The 21,892-nt window shown below is 45.8% G+C and overlaps 1 protein-coding gene across 9 annotated transcripts in view; it reads right to left on the bottom strand.

Annotated features, from left to right (window-relative positions):
* The window catches only part of tmco3 (transmembrane and coiled-coil domains 3), a 62,392-nt gene extending 40,712 nt beyond the window's left edge, over positions 1 to 21,680 (bottom strand). For 3 of the 9 annotated variants that reach the window (XM_072260853.1, XM_072260860.1, XM_072260861.1), the window contains exons 1-4: positions 21,461 to 21,680; positions 6,490 to 7,004; positions 3,623 to 3,802; positions 1,427 to 1,618 (exon numbers count right to left, since the gene is read on the bottom strand). In XM_072260853.1, coding sequence (XP_072116954.1) covers positions 1,427 to 1,618; positions 3,623 to 3,802; positions 6,490 to 6,936 — 819 coding nt within the window. In that variant the 5' untranslated portion in view covers positions 6,937 to 7,004; positions 21,461 to 21,680. Of the gene's footprint in view, positions 1 to 1,426; positions 1,619 to 3,622; positions 3,803 to 6,489; positions 7,005 to 19,266; positions 19,615 to 19,948; positions 19,993 to 20,452; positions 20,473 to 20,661; positions 20,690 to 21,430 lie in introns of those variants that run through there. The other 6 variants (XM_072260854.1, XM_072260855.1, XM_072260856.1 and 3 more) reach the window with 6 other exon arrangements.
* Positions 21,681 to 21,892: the final 212 nt, after the last annotated feature.

Genomic DNA, 21,892 nt, shown 5'->3' with positions numbered 1-21,892 from the left:
ACATCGCTGCCTAGCTGAGTGTAGTTAATCAGCCATTTTAGCAAACTCCCAAGAGTCCATCACAGGTGCATTAGCAAGGGCTATGCGAACTTGATCAGGCATTTGCTGCATGAAGAGTTCTTCAAAAATAAAACAACGATGGTGATTTCCCATGAGAGACAGTACATGGTCCGTTAACTCCAAAGGCTTAGCATCGCCAAGGCCGGGCAAAAAGAGCAACTGTTTAGTGTGCTCAGACTCCGACAGTCCAAAAGTCTATAAAAGGTGAGTTTTTAAGTGATTTTTATTTATTTATGATGGGTGTTCTAGTAGACACACCACTCTTGCAGGCATGGGGTGTGAGTGGCACAACAACATAGAAATATTTGGTGTTGTCAGCGGAGATTTCTCAAAGCGCGAATTAAGACTCATTTATATGAACCAAGCAACAGCATTTTGCTCCCAAAACTACAGCAGTTTCAAAGCGACTGCATTGGCAGACATGTTCAATACCTCTGGAATCATCCTAGAGTATCAGGATCACCAATATAGGTTTCCACAAATAAAATAACAGAGGCTATTTACGTTTCAGAAAAGCCATAGCAACTCATTTATTGAGCACCAGAAAAGTGAACTCAAAGCACGCTAAAAACCCTTTATATAATTATGTTATCACATTAGATCAGCCTCTTAAAGTGAAACCCTAATTCATATCAGCGGTTGTGAATTATATACGTTTCCCTATGATTATGTTACCCTGAGTAGGTCTTCTTACCACACAAAAGGATGTGATTGCACTGAAGAGGGTTCAGGGGAGTTTCACCAGAATGATCCCTGGGTGGAGCATTTCAGTTTTGAGGAGAGAATGAAAATGACCTGTTTCTGTGCTATATGGCTCTATGGTCAAATAGTATCTTTGAAGAGTGCTGTAGATGACCTAATAATCTCACAAACAGGAAAGATTGGTTAAATGAAGTTGTTATGCTGAGAATATTATCAACCTACAATGTACCTGGCTGGAAGGTAATAGGCTATTCCTCAGACTTTGTTGGAATAGCATCACATCAAATGGGTGTGGGATGAGAAATAAAGAAATTCCACTGCCCTCAAATTGGTTTTGACCCCCTCCTCCTTTGTGCCCGCCTTCATCTCGCTATTCAAACTCCTAAAATGAATAACCATTCAATTACCTAACTTAAATAGCGTCATCTCTCACTCGGCATTACAGATAACTCTCACTCTGCACCCATCAAAGGCATTCCTTTGGTTTTCTCAGCACCTCTGAAATTTAAAACAGGTTTGTTTTCCTACTTTCTGTAGTTTTTATGACAGACTATTGACCTGAGTCATTAATCCTGTATATAGATGCTGCCTGCCTATTGAGTATCTCTGGCGTGTTTTGTTTGTGTTTCATCTGGTTATTGTTATAAAATGAAAGCTTGGTTACCTTTATAAAATGGATATCAGCTCTGGGGATGGTTGAATCCCTTGGTTTTGTCAGTATATACTGGTTGTTCTGTGAGTCAATGAGCATGCTCAGCCCCAAACCATCATGCACCTCATGCATGGAAATGTTCTGTTTACGGTCTTCTTCAACCTCTTCAACTCTGATGACTGCTTCAACATTTCCACCATGTATCTGAAAAACAAGACACTGAAATGCCAAAATTTGTAGGAGATCACTAAATCTCCCCTCCAAGAGGTCATAAGGCTTGGTGGCTTGCGTGCCTCAATGAGCTGGAGAGCTATGTTGGCTGGAGTCAGGTCCTTGTGCTTTGGTTCTTGGTAGGGTCACCATGCCAAACCAGTCAAAGGGTAGAGGGCAGACCTCACCCTCCAGGTGTGGGGGTTCAGCTCAGAGCTAACAACCATGACCAGTCAAAAAAAATTGTTACAGGAACAGCAATGAAGAATCCTTCTTTTATCTGTGTGTGATGGTATGGACAGAGATGGAGAACCTTCACTGCCACTCTAAATGCAAGCTGCATTACTGGCAAGACTCAATAAATCTTCAATTGCATAAAAACTCACTCGTCATCCAGTTGAACAATTATTCATTCTCCTTCAGTGCAAATAGCCAGATAAACTGACACAAGAAGAAACCTCTGGATTTAAAAGCACTTGGATATTCCTGCAGAAAGTGCAGGTCATCCCATTCAATGTTATTTTCACCTTCAACAGTTCTTGGAGTTGCAGATCATCAATATGAAGCATGCATCACATGAGTACATTTAGTTTTAGTGCAAGCTCAAGCTTTATCTTGAGATTTTTCAGTCACTTATCTGGTGCATCAGTTTATATTTTTGGAACACTTTCTCCTCAGGGTCTGATTCAATGTTAAAGTACAGTGCTTCAAACAACCTTTCTGATGGCTCCAGACAATAATGTCAATTGAAAGCCAGCTCTGTCTGGAGTGGTGCTCAAATATTTCAGACTCTAAATAAAGGATAGGATTACTAAAGTCAAAAACACAATCATGGAGAGTTGTAGGTTTTGTATTTCCTTTCATCATTTTTGTTTTTACACTAATGTCAACTTTTCTAAATACCGTGACCCACACTTATGCTAGGTCTGCCTATTTGTGTCCATTACTATGGAATCTAGCCTCTCATTTTACCAGGGTGTTTTTTCTCTGGTAACCAAAACTGTGCAAAATAATTAAGTATATATTTAATAATAACAACTTAAGTTTATCCAATGAAACTGAATTCTGCCCCCACTTTGTGTACATAAAAACTTAATTGTAGATATCAATCTTCTTAAAATTATCAATATGGATTTGATGTTTCCCATTGTTGTGACACAGCAAAAATTCATAGCGTATGCTGAGCATTGCAGTTAACCCAATTTCTTATGATGAATCATAAGAAATCATAAGATTTGTTGCATCAGAGAATGCAACAAATCTCAGCCTATTCTTTTCTAGAGGAAAGCACCACAGTCTACCCTAACTTATTATAGTACTTTAGTCTGCCATCAACCAAGTAAACCCTTTTTGCATCTTCATTGTTTCTCTATCTTTTTCATAACAAGAGGGCCAGAATTGTCCTGAAGAAGGGTCTCAATCTTTCACTCCTCAGATGCTGCCTGACTCACTGGGATCCTCCAGCACCTTCTCCTTTCCATGGAAATATAATTACGGATTAACTAAGATTCTACATTTTTAACATAAACTGAAAAGAACAAACTTCAAACAAAATCCACAGTCCCAGAGAGGCCATACTTGAAGAGATAGTGGAAGCAGATTTAAAAGCAACTTTCAAGTGGATAAATATCCACATTAAAATTTTTGTTGGATGATGGGAAGAGCAAAGGACTGGGACTAATATCTGCTTCTATGAGCTAACTGCCATAGTTTATAGTGTACTTTTCCCTGCTTCTAATTATTAGACTGAGATCTCTATGCAGAATAACAAGTAACAAGCTTTAAGAGACAAGATGTGTGTAGAAGGAATGCTGAATGACCTTTGAGAAAGCATCTTATTTGAGAACAAGGACTGAATTATTTACTGGGTATTTGTTCATTCCAGAAGTCAACGACCTCAAAAAAGAAATTCTGCCAGCCTCACAACTAAATATATGAGAGTCTTGCAATAAAAGGATTGAACAAACCTGGGACCATACATTGCACTCTGCAACTCACCAGTTTGTTGTTGTCAAAGACGTGATCGTCAATCTCCTCCTCCAGACGATCAGCCGCCTTCCGCACATCCTCGAGAATTTCATCAAGGATTGACACGCTTTTATTTGCATGCTGAATATTTTTAAGCACCTCGGCTTGGTGTTTCTCTGCAGCCAATAACTCAACATATTCTTTTTCTTCCTGTAGATTCCGAACAGCAATGAAAATACAAACTTAGAAACAATGGTAACAGAACTACTTATACTTGCCACATGGTGACTCAAACTACACATATACTGTACTTTAAAATATGTTCTGAAAGATTATAAAAAAGATTATAAACCTACATATGAATGAGCCAATATGGGCACTTCCATCCTGTTTCATTGTCTATCTATTTCTGTAATCAAATACTCATATACATTAACAGTGAGGTTAATCCATGCAAAATGTTAGTATGCAAAGAAATCCACATATGCCCTGCCAAAATAAAATCAAAGGATACAAATAATTTTGCCAACTTTAGCCTTAGAACCAGTCAGATCAGATATCTAGTGGGTAGGCCAGAGGAGACTTCCATAACACTGCATAAGGAAGCACCTTTTAGTAGCAGCCTCAAATGCCAAGCTCTAATTTTAATTTTCAATTAACTCATTCTGAAGTCTTGCATCAGAATAAGATGTTTCTTCCTATGATTCTATGAAAACCTTAAGTCATCTTAAAAGCCCCAATTGGATCAAATCAGTTTTTCTATATTCAACAGAATGCAAGTTTGTCTATGCAACTGGGCTTATTCAGATGAATATGCATTGTACCTTTTCAAAACCAAATTCAAAAAATCAGATCAAGTGTCAAGGCTCTGTGGAGTCTGTGTAACAGTGCCCCCTAGTAATTACCAGTGGACTTAAAAATCCCTGTGGTGTTTGCATTTCCTAACTTTCACTATTTAGAAAGTAGCTTAATCTATTATTTTTCAGGTCAACAGGAGAACTGAACAATTTTTCACACTGCACGTTTTCTATTTCCGTTTTACCCATTCAATTAGTCAATGGTCTGATGGAATCTGGGACTAGGCAGAATATTTGCAGTACAGACTAGATGGGATGAAGGGCATGAATCTGTGCTGTAGTGCTCTATAACTCTATGATAGCAAGTGAGAGACAGCAAGCTCCCTGAAGAAGTTAAATTTGACGTTCAGCCAAAAAGGCTGCAATGTGCTCAAAAAGATGTTCTCCAAGTCTGCATAAACAGTGAAGAGGCCACAGGCAGAGAGTGAGTTGAATGGAGAATTAAAATGGCAGAAAACAATGCTCCTCTAGGCTGCATTGAGTACAGTACATTACACTGAAAGAAATGCATGTGAATCATTGCTTTTATCTGGAAAAGACCATTTGGCTACTTGGATGATGGAACACTATTGCACCTCCTCTGGTTTAATGGGAACAATGTTTCCCAACCTGAGGTCCACAAACCCCTTGCTTAATGGTATTGGCCACCGGCAGAAAAATGGTTCGGAACCCCTGATTTACAAGAAGATGTTGTAAAGTAGGAGTGGTTGGTGGTGTCAGAAGAGCAAGCCAGCAATCATAAAGGGACTCATGAAAAGTTAAAAGGGAAGGAGAAAGTGTGTCTAGTGCTGGAATCCTGTTGGATCTGCAGGAAAGGGCAAAGGATGATCCACTGAATGTAAGAGGTGAAGAACTCTATAATTGCTTTCTCCAGAAAAATGAAGGCATTAGTGCAGAAATGCATGAGATGTGGTCAAGGGCTATATCCACTAAGACAGAGAAAGAAAGGTATTATTTCACAGATATTTGTGCAGAAAGTCTCATCATTGAAGCAACAGAAGTCTGCAGGGTTTGTGGCTAACCTATTTTCTGAGATGGACATGAAGATACCCTGAAAAGGGAAGGGAAGGGAAGGAAAGGAAAGATCGTCCATGTAAAGGTCTTGCTGCAACTCTTTGGTGCTTTTCCTAGAAAGCTGTTGGAAACAGAGATTTTCAACCACTCTTCAACCCAAACATTAACTGCTTCTCAGATCCAGCTATGGAGTAATCTAACATTTTCTGTTTTTACTTAACAAACACTGCATCATTTAATATAATTAGTCATTAAGATCGTTGGAGATGAATAGTACAGGATACTCTTAGAAGAATCTCAATTACATATTTATTTAATTCAATGCCAGTTAGGTGACAGTGTGCAAGAGAAAGCACATTCGGAAAGGGAGTAAGTTAACAAGTAGCACTGAGACAGAAGAGCAGCAAAACAGAAACAGCAAGAGAATGAGAGCGTAAGCCAGTAATCTATATACAGAGCGGCTGATACAAGGCATGCAGAGAATCCAGAAGGTCAGGCATCAGATAGGCAACGTAAATGAAAAAATCATCGACATACAAGCAAATACACACATAATAAAGTTATTGAACATCACAAGAATGGGAGATGCTAGAGGAAGCAAGAGAAAACAATAAAACTGCTGGTAATTCTCAGGAGGCCAAGCAGCACCCCAGCAACCTTTATACCGGAATTCTAGTATACATTATTTGTTTTCATATTTAGCATATGAGATCTGGTCAAACAAGGTCAGAGGCAGTGATGTATAAAGCAAAGTAAAATCAAAGCCATCTTATTCCAGAACTATAGAATTGAGAAGGAATGAACTGCAGAAGGTCTGGAGACAGCAGCAGAAAATGGAACATTGAGGATATGAGGCAGTCCCAGTGGTGACACAGGTTTTTAACACAATTCTTTGTGGCTGCTCCAACCAACAGCATCCCAATAAACCAATCCCTCCTGCTCTTATCACCCCATCCCAACGTGTGGTCAGCAGATGCAAGAAGTTAATAATTCATAAAATACATTAATAGAAGTGAAAACTCTGACCTTTATAGCAGCTTCTCTTAAGGCTTCAAGGCGTTGTTTGCTGCTTTCTTTCATATTTACTATATCTTTGTAGTCCCCCTGAAGAACCCTCTCAAGCCCATGGACAGCCTGGAACACTGATTTCTCACTTTCATTCAACTCTTTTTGAAAAGTCTCAAAGGTGTGAATCTGGAAGATCTTTTCTTCTACAGACAGTCTGGAGTCCTTCTCTACAGTTTCAATTGCTTTCTTCATTTTGTTGATCACTACATTCTTTTGGTGAAGCATTCCAGACAGCCTCTTACAATTGTCCATAATCCAGAGCTTCCCTTTAGTGACTGCAGCCCCTCTCCCTCTGTGCAATTTGATCACATGTTTGGCCATAGCTACATGTTCTGCAGCTTGCACTGAACATAAGTAAGCTAATGCAAACACAATCCAGCTAATTTCAAATTTAATCTTCTTCATTTTGTGTTATTAAATTCACAGCCACAGAGGCACTGCATGAATAATTTCATTTCTGGTCATTTACCAGCCTAAAAAGAAACAGATTGAAAATTTTGAATGACAACAATTTAAACTACTTCAAGACCATGTACAGTTATTCATAAGTAATGTTGTACTTTACAAATCTATGATTATTTAGCCATGAAACACTTTAACATTGACAGATATTATCAATCAGATGCTTGACAACATACAAGATTCCTTAGATAGTAGTTTTCAAACCTATAATTTCCACCAGCTAGCAGGACAAGGGTAGCAATATTTTCTGTCTTTTGCTGTTTCTTTGCACACTACTCTGATTTTCTATGCTAATATTCATTCTCTTGACTGCTTCTGTCCCATCTTTCTTTTAGGACCACTTCCATTTGGCTCTCATCTAAAACACAAGTATTCTTGAATATGTAATTCCCAATACTGGTCTCTCTGCAACTACTTCTCTGTAATAGTTAATTGTACCATTTATTTCCATTTGTACTTATAATTTGTTTATCTTTTTACAAATGCTGCATATTTCATAGCTTTCACATGATATTCTGAACCATTCTGGCGGTGTCGTTGTGTTTCTGCTCACTCTAACCCTTCCACACTTCGCTTGCGGTAATGCACTCTATTGCACTACACTGTTATAGGGTAGCAAAAGTGTAACTGACACTGGTGTAAGGTGACCATTACTCAACTTGTCAAAATATCCTCTCAACAGAGCCTTTTTATTAACTTCTAAGACTAACATCATATTGCAGCCTTCGTTATTAGATTCACCAGAATACAGGTGTCCCCCGCTTTTCGAACGTTCGTTTTACGAAACCTTACTGTTATGAAAGACCTACATTAGTACCCTGTTTTCGCTTTCAGAAGGCGTTTTCACTGTTACGAAACAAAATTCAGCGCGTGATAAAAGGCAGAGTGCGCCCCGAGCAGCTGCTCTCCCCCGGATTGGGAACTGCTTTGCTTTAACACGTGCCTGTGAGCAGCCGTTTGCAAGAGAGTTCTATGGTATCAGGAAAGCCTGAAAGAGCTCGAAAGGGTGTTACATTTACGGTAAAACTAGACATAATTAAGTCTTTTGATCGTGGTGAACGAAGTAAGGACAACGTGAGTTTGGCTTGTGGAAGCTGACGAACATGATGTTGAAGAGGTTTTGGCATCCCATCACCAAGAACTGACAGATGAAGAGCTGATGCAATTGGAAGAAAAAAGGATAACAATCGAAACTGAATGAGTAATGATAAAGTACGACTTTAATTTTGAAAGGGTACGTTGGTTTAGGGGATATTTGCAGGATGGTTTGAGTCCTTATTAAAGAACTGTGTGATAGAAAAATGCACGGGGCTCAGCAGTCAAGCAAGATTTCCACATCAGGCACAGCAGACGACGAACCTCGACCTTCCACATCGAGGCGGGAAGAGATAGAAGAAGATGAACTGCCTGCTCTAATGGAAACAAACGACGAGATGACACCCCAGTGTCCCACCACCCTAACCCCCAGGCCACGGACAGATACCGATTCACGGAAAATGCAACGGTAGCCGGGACGCACACAGTGCATCTTTAAGAAAAAAGCCGAAATAAACATGCTAATTAATTAGGTGCCGCCTAGCACGTAATTGTCGGCCCAGATCAGTGCCGATGCAATCGGCAATCGCCTCTGATCTGCACCGACATTAACGTGCCGGGCAGCACCTAATTAATTAGCATGTTTATTTCGGCTTTTTTCTTAAAAATATGCTGTGCGCCTCCCGGCTACCCCTGCGTGCTTCGCGGCACTGTATCGGGTCGGCGGTCTGGAGGGTGGGGGCCACTGCACCACCCAACCTGCGACGACTCAGCCTAACACACCATCATCAGTGTGCTCGATGTCTTCCCAATTCCGGTAAGTGATACTACACTGTACATACATTATTTCTACTTTATATGGGCTGTGTATTTTTACGGGTTATTTGGTAGATTTGGCAGCTTCATAGTTTAAAGGTTACAGGAGAGCGCGTTTCTGCCGAGAGCGCTTGCGTGAGATTTTCTGCCGAGAGCGCTTGCGTGAGATTTTCGCTATGGAGATCTGTGCAGGCAATCATTGTAGAGAAGTATTTCTACTTTATACAGGCTGTGTATTTATCATATCATTCCTGCTTTTACTATATGTTACTGTTATTTTAGGTTTTATGTGTTATTTGACATGATTTGGTAGGTTAGTTTTGGGTCTGCGAATGCTCACAAAATTTTCCCATATAAATAAATGGTAATTGCTTCTTCGCTTCACGACATTCCAGCTTACGAACCGTTTCATAGGAACGCTCTACCTTCGGATGGCGGGGGAAACCTGTTATCCTATACACTGATTTTTTGAAAACTGAACCACCCCTTCACTACGCCCCCCTGCCACACCCTATCACTGCCTCATGATTTTTCATTTAAGAGAAATACTTTATGACCACAAATATACTCTTCAACTTCCCTTGGATTGTCTGGAGATCTATTTTGTTCTGGATTTCATACATTCCTTTCTAGTTCTGATGAAAATTGTTTATTTCCTTCAGCTTGCTGAGTTCCAGCACTCTGAGTGTTGCTACAGTACACTCCCAACAGTTTGATCACCATTTGCCCATTAATCCAAGTGACACATCCTCATTTAATCACTCTTCTGACCTATCACACTTCACACAGCTGTGAACATGTCTTTAGCTATTTCATAATCTGTTGTCTTTAATCCCCATCTCATCGGATAACCAAGAACATTAAGTCACTAAACTTTCCTTTTCTAACCTACGATTCAGATGGAGCTATCACACTTGCACACATTTCTGCCTTCTACTTAATTCCCTATATTTAGAGATATACCATTAAGCACAGACTTATCTTTTGTCTTTTTCCAACCTTTTGTTGTGGCTTCAAAACACTCAAAAATATCTTGCCTTTTATTACCAGATTTGCTTTCTGAACACTTGCTCTACTTCCCTTTCATCCATGCCTCTGGTTAAACCCTCTCAGCAGCACAAGCAAATCTGTCCACAAGGACACTAGTTCTGATCCTGTTGAGTTGCATCCTATCTGGCCCGTATAGGCCTCACCTACTCCAATGTATTAGACACTGAATACCGTTGTTTAGAGGCAACTAAAAGAGGACAATAAACACATGCATCTTGTGGAATAAATACTAAAGTGGAAATGCAACAAGAATCTAAAACCACCTCTTTACACTGTATTTCCAGCCATGCATTCATCTGTGCTATCATCCCATTTCTCTACCAAATGGTACACAATATCAAGACTAATCAGAAAATTACTACTCATTAAAATTTTGCTTGATCATATCACTGTCTCCTTAAAGCTGGGGTTCCCAACCTGGGGTCTACGCACTCTCAGTTAATGGTAGGGGTCCACAGCATAGAAAAAGGTTGGGAACCCCTGCCTTAAAGCCTGTCTGCAGGGCCTCATCCTCTTAATAAGGCTCCAACTCCTCGCTCTCTACCTCATATATTCTACAGCAGTGGTCCCCAACCTCTGGGCTGCGAAGAATGCAGCGGTAGACGGAAAGCACCCAGCACATCTTTAAGAAAAAAGCCGAAATAAACAAATGGGTGGCACCTAATTAATTAGCTTGTTTATTTCACAGTTGCTGGTGAACGCAGCAGGCCAGGCAGCATCTCTAGGAAGAGGTACAGTCGACGTTTCAGGCCGAGACCCTTCGTCAGGACTAACTGAAGGAAGAGTGAGTAAGAGATTTGAAAATGGGAGGGGGAGGGGGAGATCCAAAATGATAGGAGAAGACAGGAGGGGGAGGGATAGAGCCAAGAGCTGGACAGGTGATTGGCAAAAGGGATATGAGAGGATCATGGGACAGGAGGCCCAGGAAAAAGGAAAAAGGAAAAAGGGGGGGGGTGGAAAACCCAGAGGATGGGCAAGGGGTATAGTCAGAGGGACAGAGGGAGAAAAAGGAGAGTGAGAGAAAGAATGTGTGTATATAAATAACAGATGGGGTACGAGGGGGAGGTGAGGCATTAGCAGAAGTTAGAGAAGTCAATGTTCATGCCATCAGGTTGGAGACTACCCAGACGGAATATAAGGTGTTGTTCCTCCAACCTGAGTGTGGCTTCATCTTTACAGTAGAGGAGGCCGTGGACAGACATGTCAGAATGGGAATGGGATGTGGAATTAAAATGTGTGGCCACTGGGAGATCCTGCTTTCTCTGGCAGACAGAGCATAAGTGTTCAGCAAAATGATCTCCCAGTCTACGTTGGGACTCACCAATATATAGAAGGCCACATCGGGAGCACCGGACGCAGTATATCACCCCAGCCAACTCACAGGTGAAGTGTCGCCTCACCTGGAAGGACTGTCTGGGGTTCTGAATGGTAGTAAGGGAGGAAGTGTTAAGGGCATGTGTAGCACTTGTTCCGCTTACAAGGATAAGTGCCAGGAGGGAGATCAGTGGGGAGGGATGGGGGGGACGAATGGACAAGGGAGTCATGTAGGGAGCGATCCCTGCGGAAAGCAGAGGCGGGGGGGGGGAGGGAAAGATATGCTTAGTGGTGGGATCCCGTTGGAGGTGGCGGAAGTTACGGAGAATAATATGTTGGACCCGGAGGCTGGTGGGGTGGTAGGTGAGGACCAGGGGAACCCTATTCCTAGTGGGGTGGCGGGAGGATGGAGTAGGAGCAGATGTGCGTGAAATGGGGGAGATGCGTTTGAGCGCAGAGTTGATGGTGGAGGAAGGGAAGCCCCTTTCTTTAAAAAAGGAGGACATCTCCCTCATCCTGAGAGCAGATGCGGTGGAGATGGAGGAATTGCGAGAAGGGGATGGCATTTTTGCAAGAGACAGGGTGAGAAGAGAAATAGTCCAGATAGCTGTGAGTCAGTAGGTTTATAGTAGACATCAGTAGATAAGCTGTGTCCAGAGATAGAAACAGAAAGATCTAAAAAGGGGAGGGAGGTGTCGGAAATGGACCAGGTAAACTTGAGGGCAGGGTGAAAATTGGAGGCAAAGTTAATAAAGTCAACGAGCTCAGCATGCGTGCAGGAAGCAGCGCCAATGCAGTCGTCGATGTAGCGAAGGAAAAGTGGGGGAGATACCAGAATAGGTTCGGAACATAGATCGTTCCACAAAGTCAACAAAAAGGCAGGCATAGCTTGGACCCATGCGGGTGCCCATAGCCACACCTTTAGTTTGGAGGAAGTGGGAGGAGCCAAAGGAGAAATTATTAAGAATAAATTATTAAGTGAACCAAATTGGTAAAGGTGCTGAGGAAGAGGATTTCTTGGAATGTATGCGGGATGGTTTTTTTGAACCAACATGTCGAGGAACCAACTAGAGAGCAGGCTATTCTGGACTGGGTTTTGAGCAATGAGGAAGGGTTAATTAGCAATCTTGTCGTGAGAGGCCCCTTGGGTAAGAGTGACCATAATATGGTGGAATTCTTCATTAAGATGGAGAGTGACATAGTTAATTCAGAAACAAAGGTTCTGAACTTAAAGAGGGGTAACTTTGAAGGTATGAGACGTGAATTAGCTAAGATAGACAGGCAAATGACACTTAAAGGATTGACGGTGGATATGCAATGGCAAGCATTTAAAGGTTGCATGGATGAACTACAATTGTTCATCCCAGTTTGGCAAAAGAATAAATCAAGGAAGGTAGTGCACCCGTGGCTGACAAGAGAAATTAGGGGTAGTATCAATTCCAAAGAAGAAGCATACAAATTAGCCAGAGAAAGTGGATCACCTGAGGACTGGGAGAAATTCAGAGTTCAGCAGAGGAGGACAAAGGGCTTAATTAGGAAGGGGAAAAAAGATTATGAGAGAAAACTGGCAGGAAACATAAAAACGGACTGTAAAAGCTTTTATAGATATGTGAAAAGGAAAAGACTGGTAAAGACAAATGTAGGTCCCCTGCAGACAGAAACAGGTGAATTGATTATGGGGAGCAAGGACATGGCAGACCAATTGAATAATTACCTTGGTTCTGTCTTCACTAAGGAGGACATAAATAATCTTCCAGAAATAGTAGGGGACAGAGGGTCCAGTGAGATGGAGGAACTGAGCGAAATACATGTTAGTAGGGAAGTGGTGTTAGGTAAATTGAAGGGATTGAAGGCAAATAAATCCCCAGGGCCAGATGGTCTGCATCCCAGGGTGCTTAAGGAAGTAGCCCAAGAAATAGTGGATGCATTAGTGATAATTTTTCAAAACTCGTTAGATTCTGGACTAGTTCCTGAGGATTGGAGGGTGGCTAATGTAACTCCACTTTTTAAAAAAGGAGGGAGAGAGAAACCAGGGAATTATAGACCAGTTAGCCTAACGTCGGTGGTGGGGAAACTGCTGGAGTCAGTTATCAAGGATGTGATAACAGCACATTTGGAAAGCGGTGAAATGATCGGACAAAGTCAGCATGGATTTGTGAAAGGAAAATCATGTCTGACGAATCTCATAGAATTTTTTGAGGATGTAACTAGTAGAGTGGATAGGGGAGAACAAGTGGATGTGGTATATTTGGATTTTCAGAAGGCTTTTGACAAGGTCCCACACAGGAGATTAGTGTGCAAACTTAAAGCACACGGTATTGCGGGTAAGGTATTGGTGTGGGTGTAGAGTTGGTTAGCAGACAGGAAGCAAAGAGTGGGAATAAACGGGACCTTTTCAGAATGGCAGGCGGTGACTAGTGGGGTACCGCAAGGCTCAGTGCTGGGACCTCAGTTGTTTACAATATATATTAATGACTTGGATGAGGGAATTAAATGCAGCATCTCCAAGTTTGTGGATGACACGAAGCTGGGTGGCAGTGTTAGCTGTGAGAAGGATGCTAAGAGGATGCAGGGTGACTTGGATAGGTTGGGTGAGTGGGCAAATTCATGGCAGATGCAATTTAATGTGGATAAATGTGAAGTTATCCACTTTGGTGGCAAAAATAGGAAAACAGATTATTATCTGAATGGTGGCCGATTAGGAAAAGGGGAGGTGCAACGAGACCTGGGTGTCATTATACACCAGTCATTGAAAGTGGGCATGCAGGTACAGCAGGCGGTGAAAAAGGCAAATGGTATGCTGGCATTTATAGCGAGAGGATTCGAGTACAGGAGCAGGGAGGTACTACTGCAGTCGTACAAGGTCTTGGTGAGACCACACTTGGAGTATTGTGTGCAGTTTTGGTCCCCTAATCTGAGGAAAGACGTCCTTGCCATAGAGGGAGTACAAAGAAGGTTCACCAGATTGATTCCTGGGATGGCAGGTCTTTCATGTGAAGAAAGACTGGATGAACTGGGCTTGTACTCGTTGGAATTATGAAGATTGAGGGGGGATCTGATTGAAACGTATAAGATCCTAAAGGGATTGGACAGGCTAGATGCAGGAAGATTGTTCCCGATGTTGGGGAAGTCCAGAACGAGGGGCCACAGTTTGAGGATAGAGGGGAAGCCTTTTAGGACCGAGATTAGGAAAAACTTCTTCACACAGAGAGTGGTGAATCTGTGGAATTCTCTGCCACAGGAAACAGTTGAGGCCAGTTCATTGGCTATATTTAAGAGGGAGTTAGATATGGCCCTTGTGGCTATGGGGGTCAGGGGGTATGGAGGGAAGGCTGGGGCGGAGTTCTGAGTTGGATGATCAGCAATGATCATAATAAATGGCGGTGCAGGCTCGAAGGGCCGAATGGCCTACTCCTGCACCTATTTTCTATGTATGTTTCTATGTATAAGGACTAATTCCGCTAGACGGAGCAGAGTGGTGGTAGAGGGGAACTGATTAGGTCTGGAATCCAAAAAGAAGCAGAGAGCTTTGAGACCTTCCTGATGGGGGAGGGAAGTATATAGGGACTGGACATCCATGGTGAAAATAAAGCAGTGGGGGCCAGGGAACTTAAAATCATCGAAAAGTTTAAGAGCGTGAGAAGTGTCATGAACATAGGTAGGAAGGGATTGAACAAGTGGGGATAAAACTGTGTCGAGGTATGCAGAAACGAGTTCGGTGGGGCAGGAGCAAGCTGAGACAATAGGTCTGCCAGGACAGACAAGTTTGTGGATCTTGGTTAGGAGGTAGAAACAGGAAGTGCAAGGTGTGGGAACTATAAGGTTGGTAGCAGTGGATGGGAGATCCCCTGAGCGGATAAAGTCGGTGATGGTGTGGGAGACAATGGCCTGGTGTTCCTTAGTGGGGTCACGATCGAGGGGTAAATAAGAGGAGGTATCCGCGAGTTGTCGCTGTGCCTTGGCAAGGTAGAGGTCAGTACGCCAGACTACAACAGCACCCCCCTTATCAGCGGGTTTACTAGTAAGGTTAGGATTAGTGCGGAGGGAGTGGAGAGCAGAGCGTTCGGAAGAAGTGAGGTTGGAATTGGAACAAGGTGTGGTGAAGTCGAGACGGTTGATGTCCCATCGGCAGTTAGCGATAAAGAGATCCAGAGCAGGCAGGAGACCAGAGCGGGGTGTCCATGAAGAGGAGGAGGGTTGGCTCCATCCCTTCCCCTCCTGTCTTCTCCTATCTTTTTTGATCTCCCCCTCCCCCTCCCACTTTCAAATCTCTTCCTTCAGTTAGTCCTGACGAAGAGTCCTGGCCTGAAACGTCGACTGTACCTCTTCCTACAGATGCTGCCTAACCTGCTGCGTTCACCAGCAACTTTGATGTGTGTTGCTTGAATTTCCAGCATCTGCAGAATTCCTCGTGTTTGAGCTTGTTTATTTCGGCTTTTTTCTTAAAGATGTGCTGGGTGCGTTCCGGCTACCACTGCACCCCGGCCCAGAGGTTGGGGACCACTGTTCTACAGCACTCAAGGACATCCTTGGCCCTGACATCAGGGAAGCAATATTATTCTGTCTTTCTCTTCCTTCTCTCTTGAACTGCAGAAGGCCATCTACTGAAACATGCTTTTGATGGTACACACTAGTTCACTGATGGGCTACAGAGATATCAGCTATTGCTGAAGCTCCAAAACCCGAAGCTCAAGGCTCCTCTAACAGCACTTCTTTGCAGGGTGCAACCTGGAGTTGCCACGTGGCAGAGTAGGCATTCCATAAACCCTACCACACCCATATGAGATTAACTGTGCAAATATATGCATAACTTAAAAACAAAAATACTCACCAGCAACACATCAACCAACTCCTTTCCTTGTCCTGATCACCTCATTGTCTTCCTGTGATATCATACCTTGACTTCTCTACATCTTTTCCTTTCCTGTTTTATTCCTCCAATCTGTTATAGAAACATAGAAAATAGGTGCAGGAGTAGGCCATTCGGCCCTTCGAGCCTGCATCAGCCTTCCCTCCATACCCCCTGACCCCCGTAGCCACAAGGGCCATATCTAACTCCCTCTTAAATATAGCCAATGAACTGGCCTCAACTGTTTCCTGTGGCAGAGAATTCCACAGATTCACCACTCTCTGTGTGAAGAAGTTTTTCCTAATCTCAGTCCTAAAAGGCTTCCCCTCTATCCTCAAACTGTGGCCCCTCGTTCTGGACTTCCCCAACATCGGGAACAATCTTCCTGCATCTAGCCTGTCCAATCCCTTTAGGATCTTATACGTTTCAATCAGATCCCCCCTCAATCTTCATAATTCCAACGAGTATAAGCCCAGTTCATCCAGTCTTTCTTCATATGAAAGTCCTGCCATCCCAGGAATCAATCTGGTGAACCTTCTTTGTACTCCCTCTATGGCAAGGATGTCTTTCCTCAGATTAGGGGACCAAAACTGCACACAATACTCCAGGTGTGGTCTCACCACAGCCTTGTACAACTGCAGTAGTACCTCCCTGCTCCTGTACTCGAATCCTCTCGCTATAAATGCCAGCATACCATTCGCCTTTTTCACCACCTGCTGTACCTGCATGCCCACTTTCAATGACCGGTGTATAATGACACCCAGGTCTCGTTGCACCTCCCCTTTTCCTAATCGGCCACCATTCAGATAATAATCTGTTTTCCTATTTTTGCCACCAAAGTGGACAACTTCACATTTATCCACATTAAATTGCATCTGCCATGAATTTGCCCACTCACCCAACCTATCCAAGTCACCCTGCATCCTCTTAGCATCCTCCTCACAGCTAACACTGCCACCAGCTTGGTGTCATCCGCAAACTTGGAGATGCTGCATTTAATTCCCTCATCCAAGTCATTAATATATTATTATCCAGCACTTTTAGCTCTATTTTCACCTTTCTTTCAGGGTGCTTTTCCAGATTCTAGATTCCACATCTGTAGTCTCTTGTAACTGCTTTCCCAGTTCAACCACATTGATTCAAACACCGTTAAAACACCAGTACGATATGGAACTGTACTCCTTTACTTTCCTTATCTCAAGCTGCTTATAAGTAGACAAAATCCCAAATTTGGGAATGCCGTTGAAAAAATTTCCCTTGGAACTAATAAGTGAGTTGTCAGGAAGAGTGGAGAAGCTCCAGTCATGTAGTTCAAGTTAATGGCCATTTAACCATACACATGTAGAATAGTTAAATGAAACATCATTCTAGGGCCAAGATTCAAAACACACTAGATATAGTTATAATCCAACACATACAGTTACAACATAATATTAGCACAAGTCCCTGACTGTTACGGCAACACTCACAACACGCTGGAGGAACTCAGCAGGTTGGGCAGCATCCGTGGAAACGATCGGTCGACGTTTCGGGCCGGTACCCTTCGTCAGGACTGAAGAGGGAAGGAACAGAGGCCCTTTAAAGAGGGTGGGGGGAGGGTGGGAAGGAGAAGGCTGGTGGGTTCCAGGTGAAAAACCAGTCAGGAGAAAGATAAAGGGGTGGGAGAGGGGAGGCAGGGAGGTGATAGGCAGGAAAGGTGAAGAAAGAATAGGGGAAAACACAATGGGTAGTAGAAGGAGGGAGAACCAAGAGGGAGGTGGTAGGCAGCTGGGGGAGGGGGCAGAGTGCCATAGGGATAGGGGAAGGGAGGGGGAGGGAATTACCCGAAGTTGGAGAATTCTATGTTCATACCAAGGGGCTGGAGACTACCTAGACGGTATATGAGGTGTTGCTCCTCCAACCTGAGTTTAGCCTCATCATGGCAGTAGAGGAGGCCATGTATGGACATATCTGAATGGAAATGGGAAGCAGAGTTGAAGTGGGTGGCAACCAGGAGATTCTGTCTGTTGTGGCAGACGGAGTGGAGGTGCTTGACGAAGCGGTCCCCCAATCTGCGTCGGGTTTCACTGATGTAGAGGAGGCTGCACTGGGAGCACCAGATGCAATAGATGACCCCCCAACAGGCTCACAAGTGAAGTGTTGCCTCACTTGGAAGTTTGGGGCCCTGAATGGTGGCAAGAGAGGAGGTGTAGGGACAGGTATAGCACTTGTACTTACAGGGATAAGCGTTGCTTTGACCCCAGCATCTGTAGATTATTTTGTGCCCCGAGTGTTACAACCTGAAGACTGATAGGTTGACATCAAGTGCATGTTTATGTAAGACAGTATAATGTTACTGAAGTTATTACAATAAAACAGACAGGTATATAAGTATCTGAAACAGTACCAATAGAATAAAAGATGAAAAGTGACCAGGGTAGGATGTGAGTTTGGGGGGGCGGGGGCAGAGAGAAGATGAATTGAAACGACAGGGCATTCAGACAGGGTCAGGGTATGCTGGGTGATAGTATGATGTTAAGAAGTCTAACAGCCTGGGGAAGAAGCTGTTACCCAGCCTGACAGTTCTGGTTTTTATGCTGTTGTTCCTTCTGCTTGATGACAAGAGGTCAAAGAGATTGTGGGATGGATGGTCTTTGACAATGCTGGAGTACCGAATCCATCAGGAAAACAAGCTTCCTCTCCACTGACTCTGTCTACACTTTGTGCTGACTTCGAATAGCAGCCAATATAATTAAGAGCCCCTCCTACTCGGTTCTCCCTTCTCCTCCTTCCCATCAGGCAGAAGATACAAGACCTTGCCAATATGTACCACCAGGCTCAAGGACAACTTCTCTCCTGCTGTTCAAACTCTTGTTGAGACCTCTTACATGATAAATTCCTGTTCCTCAGCCTACCTTGTCATATTCCTTATACTATATTTAGTTACCTGCACTGCACTTTCTCTAACTGCAGCACAATATTGTACATTGTCTTCCTTTTTGTGCTACCTTGAAATAATTATGTACATAATTATCTCTCTGGATGGCATCAACAACAAAAGTTCTTCATGTGACAATAACAAACAAGTTGCTAATTTACAGCAGTTATATTCAGCCAAGTATCATATTCCAGGCACACTTATTGATGTTCCCCTAATATGCATGCAACCACTTTCACTGACCCTAGAAATGAATAGGTAAACGTATGAGGAGAGTTTGATGGCTCTGTACCTGTACTCCCGACGAACAGGGGGCGGGGGCATCTCGTGGAAAGCTATGGAACATTGAAAGGCCGAGACCCTAGATAGGGTGGGCATGGAGAGGCAGTTTCCAACAGTGGGAGGGCCTCAGACCAGACGGCACAGCCTCAGAGTACAATATGAAGGAAGGTATTCAGAGGGAATTCATTGCCACAGACGGCTGTGGAGGCCAAGTCATCAGGTATATTTAAATCGGGGAGCTATCAGTTCTTAATTAGTATGGGTGTCAAAGGCTCCGGGGAGAAGGCAGGAGAACAGGTAGGCAGGGGGAAGACACAATGGGCCAAATGGCCTGGCTCTACTCCTATGTCTCACGGTCTATGGGTCACTACACGGTGACGGCGTTATCTGTCTCGCGGTCTGTGGGCCACACGGAGAGCTGCGTTATCTGTCTCGCTGTCTATGGTCACCACACGGTGACGGCGTTATCTGTCTCACTATGGTCACCACACGGTGACGGCGTTATCTGTCTCGCGGTCTATGGTCACTACACGGTGACGGCATTATCTGTCTCTCGATCTGCCGACAACTTCACATCCTGAAGAGTGCAGGTGAGTCCCTCACCTCCGCCCACGGAGTGTCAGGTCCCCTCACCTCCGCCCTCGGAGTGTCATCCCCGTCACCTCCGCCCTCGGAGTGTCAGCCCCCCTCACCTCCGCCCTCGGAGTGTCAGGTCCCCTCACCTCCGCCCTCGGAGTGTCATCCCCGTCACCTCCGCCCTCGGAGTGTCAGGTCCCCTCACCTCCGCCCTCGGAGTGTCAGGTCCCCTCACCTCCGCCCTCGGAGTGTCATCCCCGTCACCTCCGCCCTCGGAGTGTCAGGTCCCCTCACCTCCGCCCTCGGAGTGTCAGGTCCCCTCACCTCCGCCCTCGGAGTGTCATCCCCGTCACCTCCGCCCTCGGAGTGTCAGCCCCCCTCACCTCCGCCCTCGGAGTGTCAGGTCCCCTCACCTCCGCCCTCGGAGTGTCATCCCCGTCACCTCCGCCCTCGGAGTGTCAGGTCCCCTCACCTCCGCCCTCGGAGTGTCAGGTCCCCTCACCTCTGCCCTCGGAGTGTCATCCCCGTCACCTCCGCCCTCGGAGTGTCAGGTCCCGTCACCTCCGCCCTCGGAGTGTCAGGTCCCGTCACCTCCGCCCTCGGAGTGTCATCCCCCTCACCTCCGCCCTCGGAGTGTCAGGCCCCCTCACCTCCGCCCTCGGAGTGTCATCCCCCTCACCTCCGCCCTCGGAGTGTCAGGTCCCCTCGCCTCCGCCCTCGGAGTGTCAGGTCCCCTCGCCTCCGCCCTCGGAGTGTCAGGTCCCCTCACCTCCGCCCTCGGAGTGTCAGGTCCCCTCACCTCCACCCTCGGAGTGTCAGGTCCCCTCACCTCCGCCCTCGGAGTGCATCCCCCTCACCTCCACCCTCGGAGTGTCAGGCCCCCTCACCTCCGCCCTCGGAGTGTCAGGTCCCCTCGCCTCCGCCCTCGGAGTGTCATCCCCGTCACCTCCGCCCTCGGAGTGTCAGGTCCCCTCACCTCCGCCCTCGGAGTGTCAGGTCCCCTCACCTCCGCCCTCGGAGTGTCATCCCCCTCACCTCCGCCCTCGGAGTGTCAGGCCCCCTCACCTCCGCCCTCGGAGTGTCATCCCCCTCACCTCCGCCCTCGGAGTGTCAGGTCCCCTCACCTCCGCCCTCGGAGTGTCAGGTCCCCTCGCCTCCGCCCTCGGAGTGTCAGGTCCCCTCGCCTCCGCCCTCGGAGTGTCAGGTCCCCTCGCCTCCGCCCTCGGAGTGTCAGGCCCCCTCGCCTCCGCCCTCGGAGTGTCAGGTCCCCTCACCTCCGCCCTCGGAGTGTCATCCCCCTCACCTCCGCCCTCGGAGTGTCAGGCCCCCTCACCTCCGCCCTCGGAGTGTCAGGTCCCCTCACCTCTGCCCTCGGAGTGTCATCCCCGTCACCTCCGCCCTCGGAGTGTCAGGTCCCCTCGCCTCCGCCCTCGGAGTGTCAGGTCCCCTCGCCTCCGCCCTCGGAGTGTCATCCCCCTCGCCTCCGCCCTCGGAGTGTCAGGTCCCCTCACCTCCGCCCTCGGAGTGTCATCCCCGTCACCTCCGCCCTCGGAGTGCATCCCCCTCACCTCCGCCCTCGGAGTGTCAGGCCCCCTCACCTCCGCCCTCGGAGTGTCAGGTCCCCTCACCTCCGCCCTCGGAGTGCATCCCCCTCACCATCTCTCCTCCACAGACTCCGACCCGCATTCCCCAACACCCGGCAACAGACCGACCGGCCGGACTTAGCCGAAGCCCAGGAGCGAGAAGCCGGCGATGGCGATGGCGATGGCGCTGGCGCAGGTCTCGGCTCACTATCACCACGTCAAACCCCCGCCCCCGGCTGCGCGTTCCCCAGCGGGTGCGCGCCCCGTGCCGTCACCGCCCGACCGCGGGTTGGGGGCGGTCCCGATGACGTCTCCAGGCATCGACAACCGCCGGGGACGTGATATCTAGCAGGCGACGGAAACACCTTCTTACCGTTGAGTTGGAGGGAGTTGTGCACGGAGCTGGGGGCTCGGTTCGTCTTGGTTATTGCCTCTAGGGACGGTGGAGTGGGGTGGGGCCCGTGAAAAGTGCTCCAT

This window comes from Mobula birostris, chromosome 6 (genome assembly GCF_030028105.1).
Source record: "Mobula birostris isolate sMobBir1 chromosome 6, sMobBir1.hap1, whole genome shotgun sequence".
Taxonomy (NCBI): domain Eukaryota; kingdom Metazoa; phylum Chordata; class Chondrichthyes; order Myliobatiformes; family Myliobatidae; genus Mobula; species Mobula birostris.
Note: the sequence above shows the minus strand (reverse complement) of the source record. Positions and strands in the feature narration are given on the sequence as shown.